Source organism: Hyalella azteca, unplaced genomic scaffold (genome assembly GCF_000764305.2).
Source record: "Hyalella azteca isolate HAZT.00-mixed unplaced genomic scaffold, Hazt_2.0.2 contig17243, whole genome shotgun sequence".
NCBI classification, from domain to species: domain Eukaryota; kingdom Metazoa; phylum Arthropoda; class Malacostraca; order Amphipoda; family Hyalellidae; genus Hyalella; species Hyalella azteca.
The window spans coordinates 125,119-144,650 of NW_025947034.1; the positions used below are offsets into that span (position 1 = coordinate 125,119).

At 39.2% G+C, this 19,532-nt stretch overlaps 1 protein-coding gene across 1 annotated transcript in view; it reads left to right on the forward strand.

Moving 5' to 3' along the window:
* LOC108673724 overlaps positions 1-19,532 on the forward strand; it is a 132,144-nt gene that overhangs the window by 66,034 nt on the left and 46,578 nt on the right. The window contains exon 2 of the mRNA XM_018161591.1: positions 3,653-3,804. Coding sequence (XP_018017080.1) covers positions 3,653-3,804 — 152 coding nt within the window. The remainder of the gene's footprint in view (positions 1-3,652; positions 3,805-19,532) is intronic.

Genomic DNA, 19,532 nt, shown 5'->3' on the forward strand with positions numbered 1-19,532 from the left:
GTGTAGTGGTCCTCAATTTAATTTACAGTGAACAATTATCAGTAAAAAGGTTATAGAAATATAGTGAAATTTTTAAAGATACATTTTGAAGGCCAAGTACAGACAACAAGATGCAGAAATTCTAGAGTTTGTAACCAGAACCTGTCAGGTGCAAAGCTCTCGGCTGCAGTCTCATGCGTGAACTCTCTCTACGGTGCTTGTATACTCGGTTGAGTTCCTCCGTGAATAAATTCAGTAGCGCCCGTGTGAAGGATGAACTTCCCGTGAATAAATTCAGTAGCGCCCGTGTGAAGGATGAACTTCCCGTGAATAAATTCAGTAGCGCCCGTGTGAAGGATGAACTTCCCGTGAATAAATTCAGTAGCGCCCGTGTGAAGGATGAAGTTCCCGTGAATAAATTCAGTAGCGCTCATGTGAAGGATGGACTTCCCGTGAATATTCGGGATCGTGTTCCCTCGATGACACACACGGTCGTGCAAAGTTAGGCTCGCAGTCTTCGGTGGAGTTAGTGCTGGGTTTCTATGGGGACGTTGGATCTTGCACAAAATGGGGGTCCGAGCTTGAAAATTGGGTTGATGGAAAGTTTTCTGGCGTCAGAGCTTAATTAATTAAAAAACGATATGTTGAGCATGGTTGAAGGCTCTCTTGCGTGGTGGCGTCGCTATTTCTTAGCTCTGCCTGATACAGACTATTGGTCAACTCTTGAATCTCCACTAAACCAGTGTCACCTCCTCGCTATTTAATAATACTTTCTCACTACACTGTTAGAAAAAACGGTGAAAAAACGGTCCCACTGGCGTTCTTGTGGCCGGGGGCCCCGTGAAAATAAACTGTTTCGCCGTTTTTATCAGATGTTTTACGGATTTCTAGTGTTAAATTAGAATAAAAACGGCGAAACGGTGTTTCTTTCACGTGCTGACCGGCCACTGAAACGCCGGTATAATACCGTTAACGGTAATTTTTCTAACAGTGTATGATATCATATCTTCGATGACCGCTCGTCTTGTCACAGCTTGACGAACGCTTGCACCAATGGCCACATAGCCTCGAACTGAGTCCTGCCTTTGGCCGGTCCCACTACGACTACGTTAAATATTCACCACCTGCATCCGCGTAGCTCTAAAACTTATCCTTAACTACATTCTCCCACATGATATGTTCATCCTACTTTTCTCATAAGTGTTACCTAAAATGGAATCATAATTTCCTACTCTACAACCCGCGATTAACTATATTTGTTTAAAAGTAATTAACTCCTTTATTGTAACAATCGCAATCCTTGTACCACAAATGAAAATTATGACGAAAAGAAAAGAAAAATTAAAATAGGAACCTAGAAAAAATAGGAATGATAAAATAAACATTTTAATCACAATTCGTAAAGATGTTTAAAGCATGGAAATAAAGAAAGTGCATAAAACTGGAATTTTCACACTGGCACTGTAATCGTTAATGATGATTAAGTCCATCGTCATTAATCCGCACAAACCTTAACCAGCCTTATAATTCCATATATTTTCAACTGACTTAATACCCAGCAGCCACGAGCAAATTAGTTATGCGCTCAGCGCCTTTATTCATCACTCACTATCATTTCCTTTCCACTTTCCTCTTGCTGGCTCCTTGTGCAACCTCTTCCTCTCTTCCCACTTTGCTAGCACCACAACATATTTGTTGGAATTGTAAGCCAAATGAATCAATAAACTTGTGAAAAAATGCGTCTGCAATCTAGTGCAGCATCATTCGTTATAGCTAACCGGTTTTATTCTGAGAGAATTTCTAAAAACTCACAATTTTTCACCGCTCAAGATGTATAGAATTTCTAGGCGCGCCAAACCAAAAAATTTTCATGTAATCCAAGTTTCTCGAAGATAAAAATTATCCACAAAGATTACACGTCAGGTGCCAGCGTAACCTTTACTAACTGACTAACTGGCGCCTGCGTAACCTTTAGGCAACAAACTGTTTTATGCTCGCTGTAACATATAGCTACCCCATCTCTCATTCTTTCGTCTTCTTAGCTATACTTTCACTCATATGCAACGCCCTGAGCGTTCAAATTAAGTGACAAAAATTCAACGAAAATTATTACTATTTACCTAACGCTGAGGAACGAAATTGAGTTTACATTTAAATGAAACCAATTGACATCTCGATTCGTCAATGTCAACGTCAGACTCTGTAAGCATAATAGCGCTTAAAGAGAAAGATATGCCTTAGCATATGACATGGCTGAAGTAAATGTGGAAAAGGTTTTCGTAAAATTTAAAGCTCTTGTACAAGACGACGACTATGAGTAATACTTTCTGCTTACACCGGCGCTCATGGGGTGCCGAGGCACACAACCGATTTTCTTTGAGCTCAATGCAGCTGCTATATTGGATTGCAATATTGGAGGACGGGAAGCCTGCCTCACCGCGCTACTCTAGCGCCCAGCCTGAGCGCGAGGCGCAAAACCGCGCTGTTCCACGAACGCCTCCGACGCATGCATGGTGCCAATATTTAACCGATTTTCTGGGCAGTACATTGGAATTTTTTTTCAAACATTTATCGAGGCTTGGGATACTCTATTCGTACCTGCGAGCAGTAGCCCTGGGGCCGTACTATTGGCCGTAACTCCGTACTATGGTTACGAGTCCGTAGCTCCGCATGTGAAACACTGACGGATTTAAAGCAAAACCCACCAAATACAAACAAAAATATTTGTTATCTTACCCATCCATATATTTCGTGAGTTTTAATCGTAAGCTCCATGCTTATCGATTGTTTATTCGCACGATTAGTCGATTTGGCTTCCACATAGGATATTTCTGACTCTTTCATTGCAGGACTCATTTATTACTGGTCCGCATAATTACCGCAGTGGACCAGGAGTGGTCCAACTACTTCGGCCGTGTAACTCAGAGACTCAGACTAGAAGACTAGCTGAACTTTTTTATACATAATACAAACGTAATTGTCTTAATATCATAATGCATATATTTTTTTGTTCGCAGAGAATTATTTCAAAGTGCATTAGTATATATTGTTAATTTTACTCTCATATAGCCTATAGACTAGTTTTCAATGCGTGTGATCTACCATGATATTGTTGCTACTTCTACTATTGCACTTTGAGTAACATAACACAATATATGTTCAATTTTAGATATTTTTTTAGATAAGATTAATTCTAATTTAAAATTAGCAATACAGTATGACGTATTATTTTATCAATTAAGGGTTCAATGGTGATACCATGCACCTGATACAAGTGTTGTGTGATACCATGCACCTGATACAAGTGTCATGTGATACCATGCACCTGATACAAGTGTTGTGTGATACCATGCACCTGATACAAGTAGTGCGTATTTGTTACTCATGCATATTAGTTACGAATTGTACATTTTTATATATCACGCGAGTATATATGTTACGCATTGTTTTTAAATATCATGTCCCCCATGTATATCTGTTACGCATGTTACGTATTTGTTACGCATTGTATATTTGTATATATCACGCACGTATATTTGTTACGCATTGTATATTTGTATATATCACGCATGTATATTTGTTACGCATTGTATATATCATGTCTCCCCATGTATATTTGTTACGCATGTTACGTATTTGTTACGCATTCTTCCAACGCATTTGTTGTGTGCAGTTCTGCGCGGGAGGCCACCACGGCCGGCGGCGGTGGCGGTGGCCGGGCGACGACAGGCAAACCAGCGCCGCTGTACCGCAGCCGAACACTGCCGGCGATCGTCGTGCCAGTGCACCTCACAGCAGACATCGCGCAGCACCTCAACAACAAAGGTATGTGCGCTGCACTACACGGAGATACGTGCGTCAAATGTTACCCTGAATGATACTGAAACTTGGCGCTAGTTGCACCACGAAGGCCGTTTTCTTTATGATTTTTAGCGCATCTTCTCATTTATGGTAAAAATGCACTATTGTGCTCGCCATGTCCGTCTGTCTGTCTGTCCGTCCGTCTGTCCGTGACCTCAAGTTCGTCGACGAGAAAATGCGTTCTCTGTCACTCACTGCAGTGAGTACTGCGTTATATTTTTTTACATTGTTACGTCGGTTAAAACTCTCGTTTCAGGATGAATTGCCAATTCAGTTTCACAAGAATTATCTAAAGTTAAAGAGACAGTGGGAGTTCGATAACGTTATCATCATGTACCGTAGTAATGTAACTTGTACCACTTATGCATAATACGCCAGGTAGTAACTCTATTCAACTATATATAGGCCGCTATAAGCTAGCCACAGCAATAGCATGGAAATATTAACTGTGTTGTCCAGAGTACGCAAACACAGAAGATTCCGGTCTGGCAATAATCATAGACGATCCTGGCACTAGAGATCCTGGAATTGCCGCATTCTGGAACGATTCCATCTCTATGGAGCACTCCGGGAGCCTTGAAAAGCGATTTGAAGGAGCGTTATGGCGGCACTTCCGAGACTGTTTACTCAAAGAATGGAGAAGCATCGGTGCTTATTTATCAATCTGTCATATAGGAACTCCTAATTCAGTACGAAATAGAATAATCTATTGATTATTTTTTTCAAGTTCGCGCGTTTCTTTATGTTTAAAGCCAAGTGTCTTAAATATAGAGCTGCTGTTCGAACGTGTTTTTGTGTCGGAATAATACATGTATTTGAATAATTATTTGTGGTGGTTGAATCATATTCAGGGCTTGGCAAGACTACGAGGGAAAACGCTGAATTATGATAATAAAATGCGTATTTTAATTTGATTGGTTAAATTCGATTTAAACATAAAAAGTTTGAATTTGCTTCGAATTTAAAAATGTGATCTAAAGGGATTCCGTGTTAAATGGTGGTTGCAACAAGGCATTCTTTAAATACTTTTTTGTTTCGCAATTATCTGGATAGTGGACATAGATTTTGAAGTGAAAGTATTCGGACTGGCAGAATTCGTTATCTATCTCGTCGGCTTACCCGGCATTTATCTAACCCGGGCAATGCCGGTTCAAGCTGCAGGTATTTTAATGGATTCTATATCAACCCTAACGGAATATTTGGAATAATCAATTAAGAACTAATAATAATTAGCAGAGTTAGGCGACATAACTTAATAATTTATTTAATAATTAACCGTCGAAAGTATGTAATTCTGTAAAATTTACATTAAACGATTCAGATTTAATTCAATTTAATTTCCTTTCATGGCACCGGGCTTCCCTGTGTAGCTGACGAAAGGGAAACAGATGTGCTGAAAGTGTGGCTGGAAGTATAGCGTTTGGTATATTTTGCAGGGGGTATATCGAGTGGCATGCCATATGCTGGGACTATATCGTGTGGCATGTCACATGACTAGAAGTATATCGTGTGGAATGTCATGTCGCTGCGAGTATATCGTGTGGCATGTTATGTGGCTGTGATTATATCGTGTGGCATTGAAAGTGGCTAGGAGTAAATCGCGTAGCATATCGTGGGGTTGTTGGTATATCTTGCGGTATAACATGTGGATGGGAGTATGTCGTGAGGCATATAATGTGGCTAAAAGTATGCCGTATAGCATATCACGTGACTGTGGGTATATCTTTCGCATATCATCACGTGGGCATCAAATGAGGCTGAATTTGGTGCGTGTGGGCTGAGGTGTGGCGGGCGCTGCTGACATCGTGGCTTGAGGCGCAGTAGGGCACGCCAGCCTGCCAGGCCGTCAGTCCCTCTATATAAATGCTAATGTGGTCGTGATTTTGTCTTAGGAAAAGACGATGACGAGATGGAGAGAGTGGATGAAGATGAGCTCTGAAATCGGGACCAAAGTAAAATTCAGCTTTATTTCCCCTAGAAATTCCGAGATGATGACAAAGTTTAATAGCTTCAGAACCTCTATTTACATTATTTATGATATTACGGTAAGCGGGGATCGTTTTTCTTCAGAAAACTCTATGCGAGTTTTTGATTATCTAGATACATGTGAAGCTTCCGGGGTTGGATTCGCTGTTGAATCTAATTTTTTTGCAGGTGTCAGGTCGTGGGACGACGAACAATCTGCCATTCATTTGCGTTACCTTGACCTCAACGATGAAAAGATGGAACAGTTTTTTTCCGGGAATGAAAAACACTTGCAAACAGCGTGTCATGCATCCTCTCTCCCGCTGTACTCGTTCTAAAAAATATCGATTTCATTCCGGAGACTTCTCAGCCAGCACATTCTCCTATTGCTAACAGTTGCGAAGCTAACTCTTTAATAAAGGTAAATTCTAAGGCCTTTGACTAAAAAAGGTAAAAATTGAGAGTCATAATAGAGACTGGCGCATGCGAGAGCATATTTTTTGCTCAAGTGCTACGCAAGCTTTCAAAAATCGAGTTTTTGTACACGTGTACACAATATAGTGTACACGTGTGTGTGTCATTTTCTCAAAACTCCAAATCCGTAATATTTGCAGTGACTGAGCCAAAATTCCAATTCCAATTTGCAGCATTGACCAATTCCAATTGTAGACGCAATCGTTCACAAATTCACAAATTCAGTGCAATCCAACAACTTTAAGTGAATTTCTATTAGAAATTTTTAAAGATCCGTTCATGAATTTCACTTCACTACGAAGACTGTATTTCTTACCCAAGCAAATTTTGATTGAAATTTTTGAAAAAAATAATGCCTACTTTGCATGCCTTGGACTAAATCTAGAAGATCGAAATATTGCTGCACCTCGTAAAGAGATCCAAAATAAAATCTGAATGTACACATTATTTATTCATTTCGATTATAATTTATGTCCCAAATGTTTTGGACATAAAAAATGAAAACATTTTCTACTCTCATATAACTTTTTCCCTATCATGCTATTTAATGATCATCGGCATTGATAATCATAATTGTTTGAAGGAACTTCAACGTTTTTTAAAGTCGATAGTTTTGACTAATACTATATCATTCGCGTTTCACATGCTCATTCTAATCATTATTATTCTCCATATATCCACATGGAGAGCCTTTTAATGTGTTGTTTATTGTCATTTTCATCCGTTTTTATACGTTCTCGTGTCATTTTTATGCTCATCATCACATTTATTCAAAGTTTTTTTTTCAATACGCAATGTGCCCTCAAAGTTCAGTTGAACCAGACGCCACGATAATTTCTTCGTAGAAGAATATATATTGCTGCGGTCGGTCCATAATGCCTGATCCGACATCCATTTACTCAGGGTAAATTTAAATTTAATCTCTAGACCCACAGTCTCTAGACCTACAGTCTCTTGATCTACAGCCTCTAGACCTACAGTAACTTGACCTACAGTCTCTAGACCTACAGTCGGCAGACCTACAGTCACTGGACCCACAGTCTCTAGGCCTACAGTCGTTTGATCTACAGTTTATGGACCTACAGTCTCTCTCTACAATCTCTAGATCTACAGTCTCTAGACCTACAGTCTCTAGACCTAAAGTCGCTAGACTTACAGTCGCTAGATCTACAGTCTCTAGACCTAATGTCGCTAGACTTACGGTCGCTAGACCTACAGTCTCTAGACCTACAGTCTCTAGACCTAATGTCGCTAGACTTACAGTCGCTAGACCTACAGTCTCTAGACTTACAGTCTCTAGACCTACAGTCGCTAGACTTACAGTCGCTAGACCTATCTCTAGACCTACAGTCTCTAGCCCTACAGTCTCTAGTCCTAAAGTCGCTAGACTTACAGTCGCTAGACCAACAGTCTCTAGACCTACAGTCTCTAGCCCTACAGTCTCTAGTCCTAAAGTCGCTAGACTTGCAGTCGCTAGACCAACAGTCTCTAGACCTACAGTCTCTAGCCCTACAGTCTTTAGTCCTAAAGTCGCTAGACTTACAGTCGCTAGACCTACAGTCTCTAGACCTACGGTCTCCAGACCTACTGCATCTAGACCAACAGTCTCTAGCATATAGATTCAGCAAAGCTGTAATAAAGCAGGGTAAAATTAATCCAGAATTGCTAATTTCTTGAAACCGGAGTGCAGAGCTCAACTTTGACCTCAGGCTGCACTTCTTGCTTCTTCTCTGTAAAGCTATATAATATTAAGTTCTTCCAGCCGCGCTCATGCAGCTTTTTGCTTCATCTTCTCGGACGTAAGCGTGCTTCAGTCCCAGTTTTGAATTAAAATTTCAATTTTCAATCATGAAATTTGACGGTTTTGGATTGGTGGGTTTTTTGGTATTTCCCTTTTGACTTGCGCGGTTACATGCGAAAATTATTGAGCGATAAGAGATACTTGGAAATGAGGGGGGCGTATGCTACAATTGTTACAAACATAATACCCTTGAAACGGTCATTATTAATTAAACACGTTGTTTCGATGACATTTCATGAATTCAGCTCTAATTGAACTGTTTGAGAAATAATCCTCCGGCAATTGATTGGAGATCAAATGATTAAATTAAATAGATTTACTTCGTGTCCTTCACGAATCTAAGCCTATCTTCCGCAAGCGTAATATATAGTCGACCCTCACTTTCCTTAATTAAACTGTCACTCCTAGCTTCTATATAGTCATTGAGCAACCAGAATTTCGCTAAATTCTGAAATATATATTGTTTCCGTCGTATTTTCGTAACCAAAGGAAACAAGTTTAAAATTTCACTTTCAATTGCTCCTCTCACGCTCCAATCCGTCGCGGAACAATTGGCTATGTTCTTGTTGTAATAAATTTTCGGCCTTTCATTAAAAACATTATCGACTAAAACATTAGTTTGTTTACATAGTCGGCGTGTGATATACTCATTTGCCCACACATCTAACACGTCATCTGCTATATCATTGAGTTCTTCAACCTCATTCACCCGGTTTTTTAACCTGCGTGACATCGGTTAAAACTTGTAATGTAAAAAATACATCCTTTGCTCCATTCATCGGCATCAATTGATCACTGTTGAATGCGGACGACAGCTGGCCTAAGTGCCACTCAACGGTCTGCTCTCTTGATACAAACACAACTATTAAGGAATCTTTGGGCTGATCAGCTATCAATAAATTCGTACTTTCGTTATAAAGTTATTTACAAAAAAAAAAGACAGAAAAAGATGAATGATGAATTTATTAAGATTAAATAGAGAATTTAGTCTCTTTTTAGCGCATTTTCTCATTTATGAAAAAATGCATTATTGTGGTCGCCATGTCCGTCTGTCCGTTCGTCTGTCTGTCCGTCTGTCCGTTCGTCCGTGATTTCACGTTTTCGTCGACGAGAAAATGCGCTCTCTGTCACTCACTGCAGTGAGTACTGAGTTATTTTATTAATTTTTCTAAAGTCGGACAACTCAAAGTATGTCTGCCATTAAATCTCTCGCTACAATCACTCGCTCTCACCATCCACTCTTTTCACTAACACTTTATCTTGACTCCTTCGCTTCCTCCAGCCATGTCACCCACGAGGTTGCGACCGATTTCTCGTTCAGCCGCCAAGCGTTAGCTGAATAATCGAAGTTACATCCTGCCGTCGATATCGGGAACTCGGCTCGAGCTTTTAAACAGAAATACGGCTTGTCTGTATGAAATCCCGGCCGCTTCGACAATTTTGGTAGGGAAAACTTCTGACGTTTCAGACGAGTTTTTAAATTTGATATATCTACGCACTATCTGTAGTACGGGACGATCGATGTAAAATGAAATTATTTTAACTGAAAGTTCGCGCTTAATAAGCAACCATAAGGGAGGCGTGATGAAAATTGTGGTTAATGTTTTGTGGCCGTCATATATTTATAGTTATGCGAAATATATTTGCCAATTTATCGTTCCATTTATACAATAATAATGAAATTAGCAGAAAACAACAACTAAACGTTTAATTGCTTTAAACTGATTTGCTGCACTTGGTACGAAAAAAATTGCATTCCAGGAGAACCCAGAAAAACTCTGCCAGACATAAATAATCTAATAATTCGAAATCCAGCATTGAATGCGACTACAATGAATAGCCCGCGCATTGCTTGCTTGTAATTCGATTTGCTTGCTTGTAATTATTCATTTGCTGAGCAAACGATAACAAAAAAATTCTAACTGCTTCGTGTAATATTTGAGATTTTCAGGTAACCAGGATACTTAGACGATATTTTAGCTTATGAGGCTTCAACGGTACTTATATATTATAGGAGCTATTCGCCTAATATATAGGCTGTTTATTTATTCGTATTATATTCAAGTTGTTTATGTCGAAAAGCTATAATGATGATAATAATTGAGATCTATATGTATGGCTGCTTGGCAATATAGATAATGTTGCCACAGGGCTGTTTGAGTAATACTTTATTTCTTAATGCCACAAGACGATTTGTAAAATATATGCATGAGCTGTTTGTGACTAATGGCTATTTGGATGAAGTTTGAGTAGTTTGCGCCTCAGGACTATTTTGGTAATAAATGACGTATTTATGCCGCAGTGTGTTCTGAATAATTATTGAGCTGTGTAACTGTGTATTTCATGTGCTACATCGGAGCCACACTCTTCTGCGTGCATGTGAACATACGCGTTTCTTATATTAATCTGTTGAATTAGTGAGATTCAAAAAGTCAGATGAAAAACCATGGATTTCTTTCAATATTATAACTACGTAATGTATTTACCGCCTAACCTCTGAGTAAATATGGAATAAAGCTATTAGGCTAGTTTTATCTCATGCTTTTATGAAGTTCATGTTTACTTGTTGCAACATTTTCTACATTTTTTAACTACCAAAGCCATTTGGTAAGAAATTCATGCAGAAATCCCGGCCATAATTATTAATTTACGACAAACATCGATCGTGATATCAGTCAAGCCATCTACACGCATGAAAATAATCGAATAAAAACTACCATACATAAAAATATCATCCAGTAAAAAAATAATAATGTTTGGTTAAGTATAACTTGGGGCACGCCATTCTGGCTCTCTCATTAAGGATGCTAACGAGCCAACGCCTCATTACCAGCCTGCCTGCTACCCTACACCGCCGCGGTCTAGTTCAGGGGCAGGGCTCGCACTTCTCAGACATTTCTGCTTGAAATCAATGCTATATTTACCTGAAGGTACAGACGTTCGAGAAATATGTAGAATACGTATATGTTATGTAGAATACGCCGTTTATAATGATGGAAGTGATAATTGCAGCTTGGAATCTTTACGTTTTCCCGCATATGAGTAGTATTCATCATTGAATTGAACGTCCTGCCTTGAAAGTGATATTAAACTTAAATTTGGAATGTAAATTTTGAATTTCGGTTTAAATTGCATCATTTCGACTGAATGTAGTGGTCCATACTCCACTATTTATATTTTTAATTGAGTTTTGTTCATTTTTTTCCATAAACCACATATTATGTTCAGGCATTTCATGTTACATGTTTTTAACCAGATTTCATTTCTATCTCGATCAGTTATTAAATTATAAGGATTTAATTTGCACTCAAAATTGGTTGATGCGGTGGTTATTTAAATTGCAAACTATAAGTATTACTGAGCATGACCACTAAATTTAACTTAAAATAAGTGAACGTTATTTACAACGATAAAACGTGCACCAATTAACGATGTCACTCGAGCGATTGAAATCTTAATTTTCGTGACGCTAATAATATTCTAAATATTAATATCTTGTCCAACCAATCGCAATTATTATATGAGCAAAAATTAGGTTAAGCGCAGGAATAATAATTTTTCCAGGTGCGTGATTGCTAATTACCTTCGTTATTATTAAGACGACATTATCCAAGCTAACTTCCAATTACGTCGGGATTAATTTGCTTTATAAAGATGTCGGGGTCGCGGCTCGGAGCTTCAAAGTAATTTGCGGGTTCAATCTAAACCCCGCAGGAGGCTTGTCTCTGCGTGAACGACTCATCCTAACATTAATTAATCCTTAATAACAATACGAAGCGAATTGGCCTCTTTGAAAGGCTCCTAGCAACTGGTGTAGTCAAGATGATTTACTCTGGCCGGAAGTCTTTATGTAACGATGTCTGCACTGCAAGCCTGGGTTAAAGCCGGGGTTGAATACATCTGTACTTCTTGGCAAAGACAATACTTTGAGTTGGATGGTCTGCACTGCAGGCCAATAAGCGAGCTTGTGTTGGGCAAGTCTGTGGCAAGACTCAATATTGTGTTGCATGTCTCAATATCGTGTTGCATGTCTCAATATTGTGTTAAATGTCTCAATATTTTGTTGAATGTCTCAATATTGTGTTGAATATCTCAATATTGTGTTGAATATCTCAATATTGTGTTAAATGTCTCAATATTGTGTTGAATGTCTCAAGTTTCAATGTTTAGGCAAGTTTGAAATTGTGTTGAATGTTTCAGTACTGTGGGACTTGATCGAAGCTGGTGTTGAATACGTCCATAATTTAGGTCAACACCGGGAATAATTTCGTACACTTCTCAACTCCAGGTCTAGACCAAGGATGGTATTTTAAAAATCTTTATGAGGACTTTGCACCCATGCTTAAGCTCCATGCAAATAACAGAGCTTGTGTTTGATATGCTTCCACTCACAGCTTCAATCAGCGATTGTCAAGGATAGGTCAATAATTTTGAATTGGGCCAGAGACAAATTTGGATTCTACTGTACTCTCCTAAACTAGAGCTTATACACTGGATGCATTAGCACTCAAGGCCTAGAAGAAAGCTTGAGTTGGACCTGTGGGACTAAGACTAGACCCGAGACTCCCTTTGATACGTGTGCAATCAAAGTCTACTAGCGACCTTCGCCTACAAAGATATCGCTCCTCTGGCACGTGGTATATAGTCAGTCACGCAGGGACCGGTGGCATTAGTTAGAGATATTAAGCCCTCATAAATGTGCTCGTAAGTTGTCTAGGAAACATCTGCTTTTTAGGCGCTGAAGTTAATGCTCATCATGTCGTAAGGTACAAATGAACGACAATAATGTATTGATGAGTGCCTGGATCGAAAGATCAAAATTAACACTTCATGGTGTTAGATCCAAGTCAGGAGATTTTATTGAAAAAGATTTAACCAGGTCCTGCTTCGTTGGAGCTTATACTAAAACGGGAATGAATCAGAGAATGTGACCATGGCTCCATCACAAGAATGACACGCAAAATCGTAAAGCATTTTTAAGTGAGGTACGTCTAGTGGACTCCAAGTTACCGAGTTTGAAGCAAAAAAAAGCAATTGCATTGAGCAAAAAACTCAAGCAATTGCATTGTCGCTCTGATCAAATCACAGCCTGTCATATAGACCTGATGGCTTCTACTCCATATTACTCAAGGAACTAGCAGTAGTGTTTGCGTGTCCTTTGACTATATTCTTATTTAGACGCGAGTTTATTACGCTAAAACTGCTTGGATTATCTATATATAGTCCTTATCTCACTCATCCACGCCTCAGTATTTCTACCCGCTTTGTGGCACCGAAATTTGGAACAGACTCGATCCCTGCTGGCATCGTTGGAGCTCCTGTAGCATGAACGCGTTAAATAACCCACGAGATTAAACTCTGCAGAAGTATATATATCGAGCAGAATTTCTCCACCTCACAGAATAGTGAATATTCAGCAGCTACTTAGCTTCACGATAGTGAGGGAAAGATCGGTCAAAAAGCCAGTTAGTAGATCAGGAGAACAACTCCAGAACAACAATCGACGGCTGAAAAAACTTGGCCTAATTTTCAACACCGACCCTTTTATAGTTATAATAAACTATTATATTATATGTACCAAACAACTTGTAATCGCTATTTCATATAATTTCCACATAGCTTTTTGGTTTGGACCTTTAAGTCACTAATTTTATTTTCTATCGTAGCTCACATGGCAGTTCATTTATTATCTGTAGTTTAGATGTGCCTTAGGAGAGAAATATTCTAGTGAGCTTATATAGATTCTTGCGATAACCGTTTCCTTGCTCATAGAAAATTATACCTGAAATAGTCATGGTAATATTCTATATTAGAATATTCTATATAATATATATTAGAATATTTTTGAAAAACTATAAAATTCATTTTATGATTAATAAAATAATATATAATATCAATAAACATTTTCTCATTTAAACTTCCAGAAAATATTTTTGGTCCAAATACATTGCATAATCGATTTGGAAACATCAACGTTGAAATTTCGCCTGAGGGTAGGGCTTGACAGGACTATTATTAAATGTTTTCTCTAATCGAGACCGTCTTTCACTCAGAGGCCCATGTCAGCACAGTCAGCATAAATGTCGCCTATATAGACCAGTCGCTTTGAGGCTCACATCGGCCATATCCTGCAGCAAGGCCTGGAGTAGAGCCTTGAAGTGCCTGCGTCTGAAGCTTCCATGGCTTGCTGGAGACATTAAAAATGTTTGATCAGTCACCAGGCTCTCGCCTTGTCAATATAGGAAGTGCTGCTTGGGGACAGACGGCGTTTTGCTCGAAGGAATTCCGGCTAACAAGCGCCTCAGCCGCTGCTACAACCAACTAGAAAACATGTGTAAATACCACAAAAATATGCAGTGCGCTGCTGCGTCTTGTGAAAACGCATTTTTTGAAACGGTAGAACTGAGTTATGATTCATTTAATATATTCACTCACATGGTGAATATTTATATAATAGAAATAATATCATTTGCTAGAGCATGATATCCATTAACACACACATATAACCTTAAATTGTAACGTATTACACGTTATCCGGTGATTCACTGTAATGGATTCGCTCGAAATAAAATTAATCGTAGGCAATCCTGTATTTTAGTGGCAATTAGATCATTAAGGTTTGAAAATTTTCGAACGTTAGGTTATGAACCTTAACTTATTTTCTGACATTCGTGTTTTAGATATAGGCTGGCGAGGACTAGCGCTCTGCTCTGTTGTATAAACTTACTTTATTTAATTTTCTTCAGGAACTGAGTGTAATTTTAATGAAAAAACAGCACGCATGACATTTCAAAATTGAAAACAGTTGAGTGTCAGAGATTCGCGAAGTAGCATCACTCATGCCTCGTCACGTATTTTAAAGCATCCAGTCACACACTCAGGCCTCGTCAGGTAATATATTTTTTTTCTTTGTTTGATGTAGGCACATAATTTAGTTATTTTATGCAATCTGCACCTTAACCTACTCAACTACCACAAGATCACGCGACGTAAGTGCAATGATAGTGCCAAGCAATGATAGTGCCAAGCAGTGATAGTGCCAAGCAGTGATAGTGCCAAGCAGTGATAGTGTCAAGCAATGATAGTGCCAAGCAGTGATAGTGTCAAGCAATGATAGTGCCAAGCAATGATAGTGTCAAGCAATGATAGTGCCAAGCAATGATAGTGCCAAGCAATGATAGTGCCAAACGTTAAGCCGTCCGTCATCAGCCGAAACATCCTCCTCTAACCAGCCTTTATTTACAAATAGAATAAATGCAAGGTCCAGAAGAGGCGCATTTGGTCGGCTAGACGCTCTTGTGCTCAAGAACAACAAAGGGCAAAGAGCCTTCCTTATGGCGTCCCGGTATAGTCACATCGTGTATTGATCCTCTCAGAACTTCTCCGTGCACAAAGTTAGAACCGTTGCACGAGTTGCTCTTACGTGCAATGAATACATGGACTATAGTAAATAGTTATCCAGAGCATCTAATAAATATTATCACACAGAAATTCGATAAATATTTAAATACAGATATGACAAATTACTAAAGATGTCCAACTATTTTTAGCGCATTTTCTCATTAATGGAAAAAAGGCGCTATTGTGCTCGTCATGGCCGTCCGTCTGTCTGTCCGTCTGTCTGTCTGTCTGTCCATCCGTCCGTCCGTCCGTGACCCCGTTTTCGTCGACGAGAAAATGCGTTCTCTGTCACTCACTGCAAAGAGTACTGAGTTATATTTTTTGTTTATTTCTCTTCCATTATATCACCGGAATTCATTATTTATATACTCGGCAGTTGGTTCTATTGAATTAAAGTTCTTTGAATATGGACATAGCGCAGGGATCAGCCCTATATTTACGCATCGCATTAGAGATGACTGGTGCTTAAGCGAAGTTAATATTTTATTAGAATATGAATTCTTTTGCGGCCCTGCCACTGAGTAAGAAACTACGGAGCTGCAGAACCAAAGGGACTTGAATGGGTTCACGGGATACGAGATGATGTGATGAGTGCGTTACAAGTTCATTGTTAATTGCATCATGCGTACTATAGCACGATGCTATTTCTAAATGCAGGGAAATATATTTTTTGCTGTAACATAATGATTCAGTCTAATTCTTCAGCATGATGCTGTAGCATAATATTATTGAATATTACCGTAGCCTAAGATGTAGCACAATTCTTTAACATAATTTTGTAGCGTAAACTGTAGCAGATTGTTCTGTAACATGACTCGGCGTAGCTGTCCTAGGCATCGCTGGACTGAATCCTATTACATTCCGCCGCCCTCCTCCCCAGAGCGCATACATCGCGTGTGCGTGTACACATGTGTTCATGCTTCACATGTGTGCATGTGTGTCGTGTGTTTTGCGTGCGCATGCGACGCGTGTGCTTGAATACGATACAAGGCAGGCGCTGGTCAATTGGCAACGCTCTTTAAATGCCACGACGAGGCCTCGTCGAAATGTATTGATTAGAAGTTATTCTATCACAGTTGTGGAGGAGAGTTTGTATGCGGAAATGAACCTACAAAGAAGCAAGGTAGATTTCTCTTAACCAAATAACAAAAATAAGAAAAATTCTCTTAAAAAAAATTAAAAAATAATTTGAATTCTCTTAACGTCACCAAACATAAAAACAGCTATATGGACACTCCTTACCTCATGACCTTATGATGAGTTTAGAACTTCGTAGTCCACGGTTAAGCTGATGCTCCGCCTTCGTCGTCCCCCGTCTCAGAGTTGTCGCTAGGCAGGTCACCCCGCCCTCGGGTCCCGTCTATTTGTTGGACGTGTTCCGGGACCCGAGGACGTTGGCCGTGTTCCGTCTTTTTGCCCTCCTTTGGGCCAGCTGATGCAAGATGCTGTTGCTTGTCACTTGCTGAGGGTAGTTTCCCATTACTGGACAATCCAGGATCTTTTTCAACCAATTGTTCAGTCGTCTCTTGAATGTTGCAAGGGTGAACTCCCCTCCTCTCAGCGCTTTTGGCAAGGCATTAAAGAGCCTCGGTCCCACCACGGACAGTGATCCCTCACGAAGAGTCTGTACTCTGGCCGCGGCTCGGTTATTAAATGGGGGAACCCTGCACAGCCTGCCCCTCCTATCGTTGTAATGTGTCACTATTCTGGAGGTCTCACATTCAAAGTTGGGAGCCAGTCCGGTTATCATCTTCCAAGCGTACAGTATGATATACCTCTCTCTTCTCCTCTCCAGTACAGTCCCAGGTGTTTCAGCCTTTCCCAGTAGTTCAGGTCCAGCTCCCTCATGCCGCTGATCTTGTACGTGAAGGTCCGCTGCACTGCCTCCAGTTTCCGCAATGCACCCGCCTTGAGTGGCAACCAAAGTTGGCAGCAATATTCAAGATTGGGTAACACTAGGGCTCTGAAGAGTGTAATCATTAGTGCTGCTTCTCTCGCTCGAAATGTCCGCCAGATCCACCCCATCCTTTGTCTCCCACGCGCAACTATTTCCTCAATATGGTCATTGAACTTGGCTTCAGTTCACATCAACACTCCGAATCTCGAACTAGTTGCTTCTCTTCAATTTCTGTGCCATCTGATGCCACTCCTTAATTCGTAAAAAATCAGGCTTTGGTCGATCATTCGGTGTCGGTGATCGAATTTTTTTCTTTAAGCACTATTCGAAGCAGCGCGATTCATAAGTCATTATCCCCATGTTGAAACTCTTCCACAAACATCGCTCGTCAGCGCGCAGAACGTCTCAGGACGCGAGCTAAAATCACGCCAGCGCCAGGTTCGCTTATTATTGTATCGTAACAGATACGTAGAATGATTCAGCTTCTGGTTTTCTCCTCTAGTTATTACTGAGTGATTGACGAGTGAGGAATTACGATTGACTCACACAATCGGACAAAAGTAGAGTAAGAATTGAGTAAGCTGATATTTATTGAAAATAAAGATATGACAATGCAACTGGCGTTGACGAGGCCAGTCGTATAAGGCGGCTTAATTCGAATATTTATATTCTGGATAATATATAAACAGAATGGACGAGGCAATTCTAATCTTGCAGAAAAGAAGGTGGTTGCAAAATATGTCGTCCAGTAAAAAAATTCTCATAGGCGTTACTCTGGCGAGTCCTTGGTGTGAATTTATATCTGCAAATAAAAATTAACTAATTTAACTAACTGACGGGAAAATTCAATCAAAAATATGGCACAAATAACGGCAAAGCAACGAATTACAAAATTGAATTACAAACGAATTACAAAAAAAGAATTACAAGGAATTACAAACCTAAGATTCTGATGTGTCAGCTAACGTTGCTAGAAGGTGGCATGTAATAAATAAAGAAGAAATCAGTAAAAAGAAGAACTCTAGACGAAACTTAGAAAAGTATAGTTGAAGACTTAGCTTTGGTAAGTAAAGGAATTAAGAGGTGAAGAACGTGAGTCACAGCAGAGGAAACGTGTTCCTCGGCCAACACTTGAACCTCTTTACAGTAAAGTTGAAACTTGAGTTATCAATAATTAACTGATCATTGAATTGTTTAGAGTACCATAGAATAATTAAACAAGGAGAGTGAATTAATTTAAGGAATAAATAGCATATTCATTCAAATAAAATTATAGTGAAGCTCTAATTAAGAAGAAAGGTAGAAGTTGAGGAGCTGTTGTTACTGCGCAGGCTGAAGTTAATTGAGGCTTGTCCAGGTGAATAAATGACACGTGAACTACTCGTTGGACGAAGATAAAGATTGAATAAACTTAAGGTCAATAGACTGGAGATGTGACTCGTATCCAACCCTATCTGAAACTGCTACCTATATATACTACGAAACTTGAATGCAACATCTGAATACAACATCTTAATACAACATCTGAATACAACATCTGAATACATCTGAATACATCTGAATACAACATCTTAATACAACATGAACAGAAGTCGAAATCGAAGCAATAAAAATGAACAAAGAACGGCAAAAAATTATTAATGACGGGGAAAATTTTCCACGGGAAAGGATTCCAAAACTGCTCGTTTAACAAATTTTTCATCTACAGACTGTTTGAATTAATTTCTTAATTTAATTTATATTCTGGTAACAAGTCTTTTAATCTTTATAGTAATTTCCTAGCGAAACCTAACGCAGAATTGCAATAGTTCGAAAACCGCTTCATTCCCATTACAATAAAGAATTTGCGAAACATTCGGAAGAATCCTTCCTTAATATTACAACCTATCTCTTTTGTCCGTTCGCGCACTCGTGTAATCTTATTAATAAATCTCTTAAAATAAAAGATTACCCGGAATCAATTCAATCAATGTTCACGAAAGTATCAAAATTTTAAGGAAGAACCGAAAATAGATAATATGGGACTATTCTTGGTGAATTAACATTTCTTGTCCATATCATGTGATATTTCATATTTAAGATCTTGAGATATTTCATATTTTTGCCATATTTATCGCAACAGGACAGTTATAAGATAATTCTAGCGGCATAATA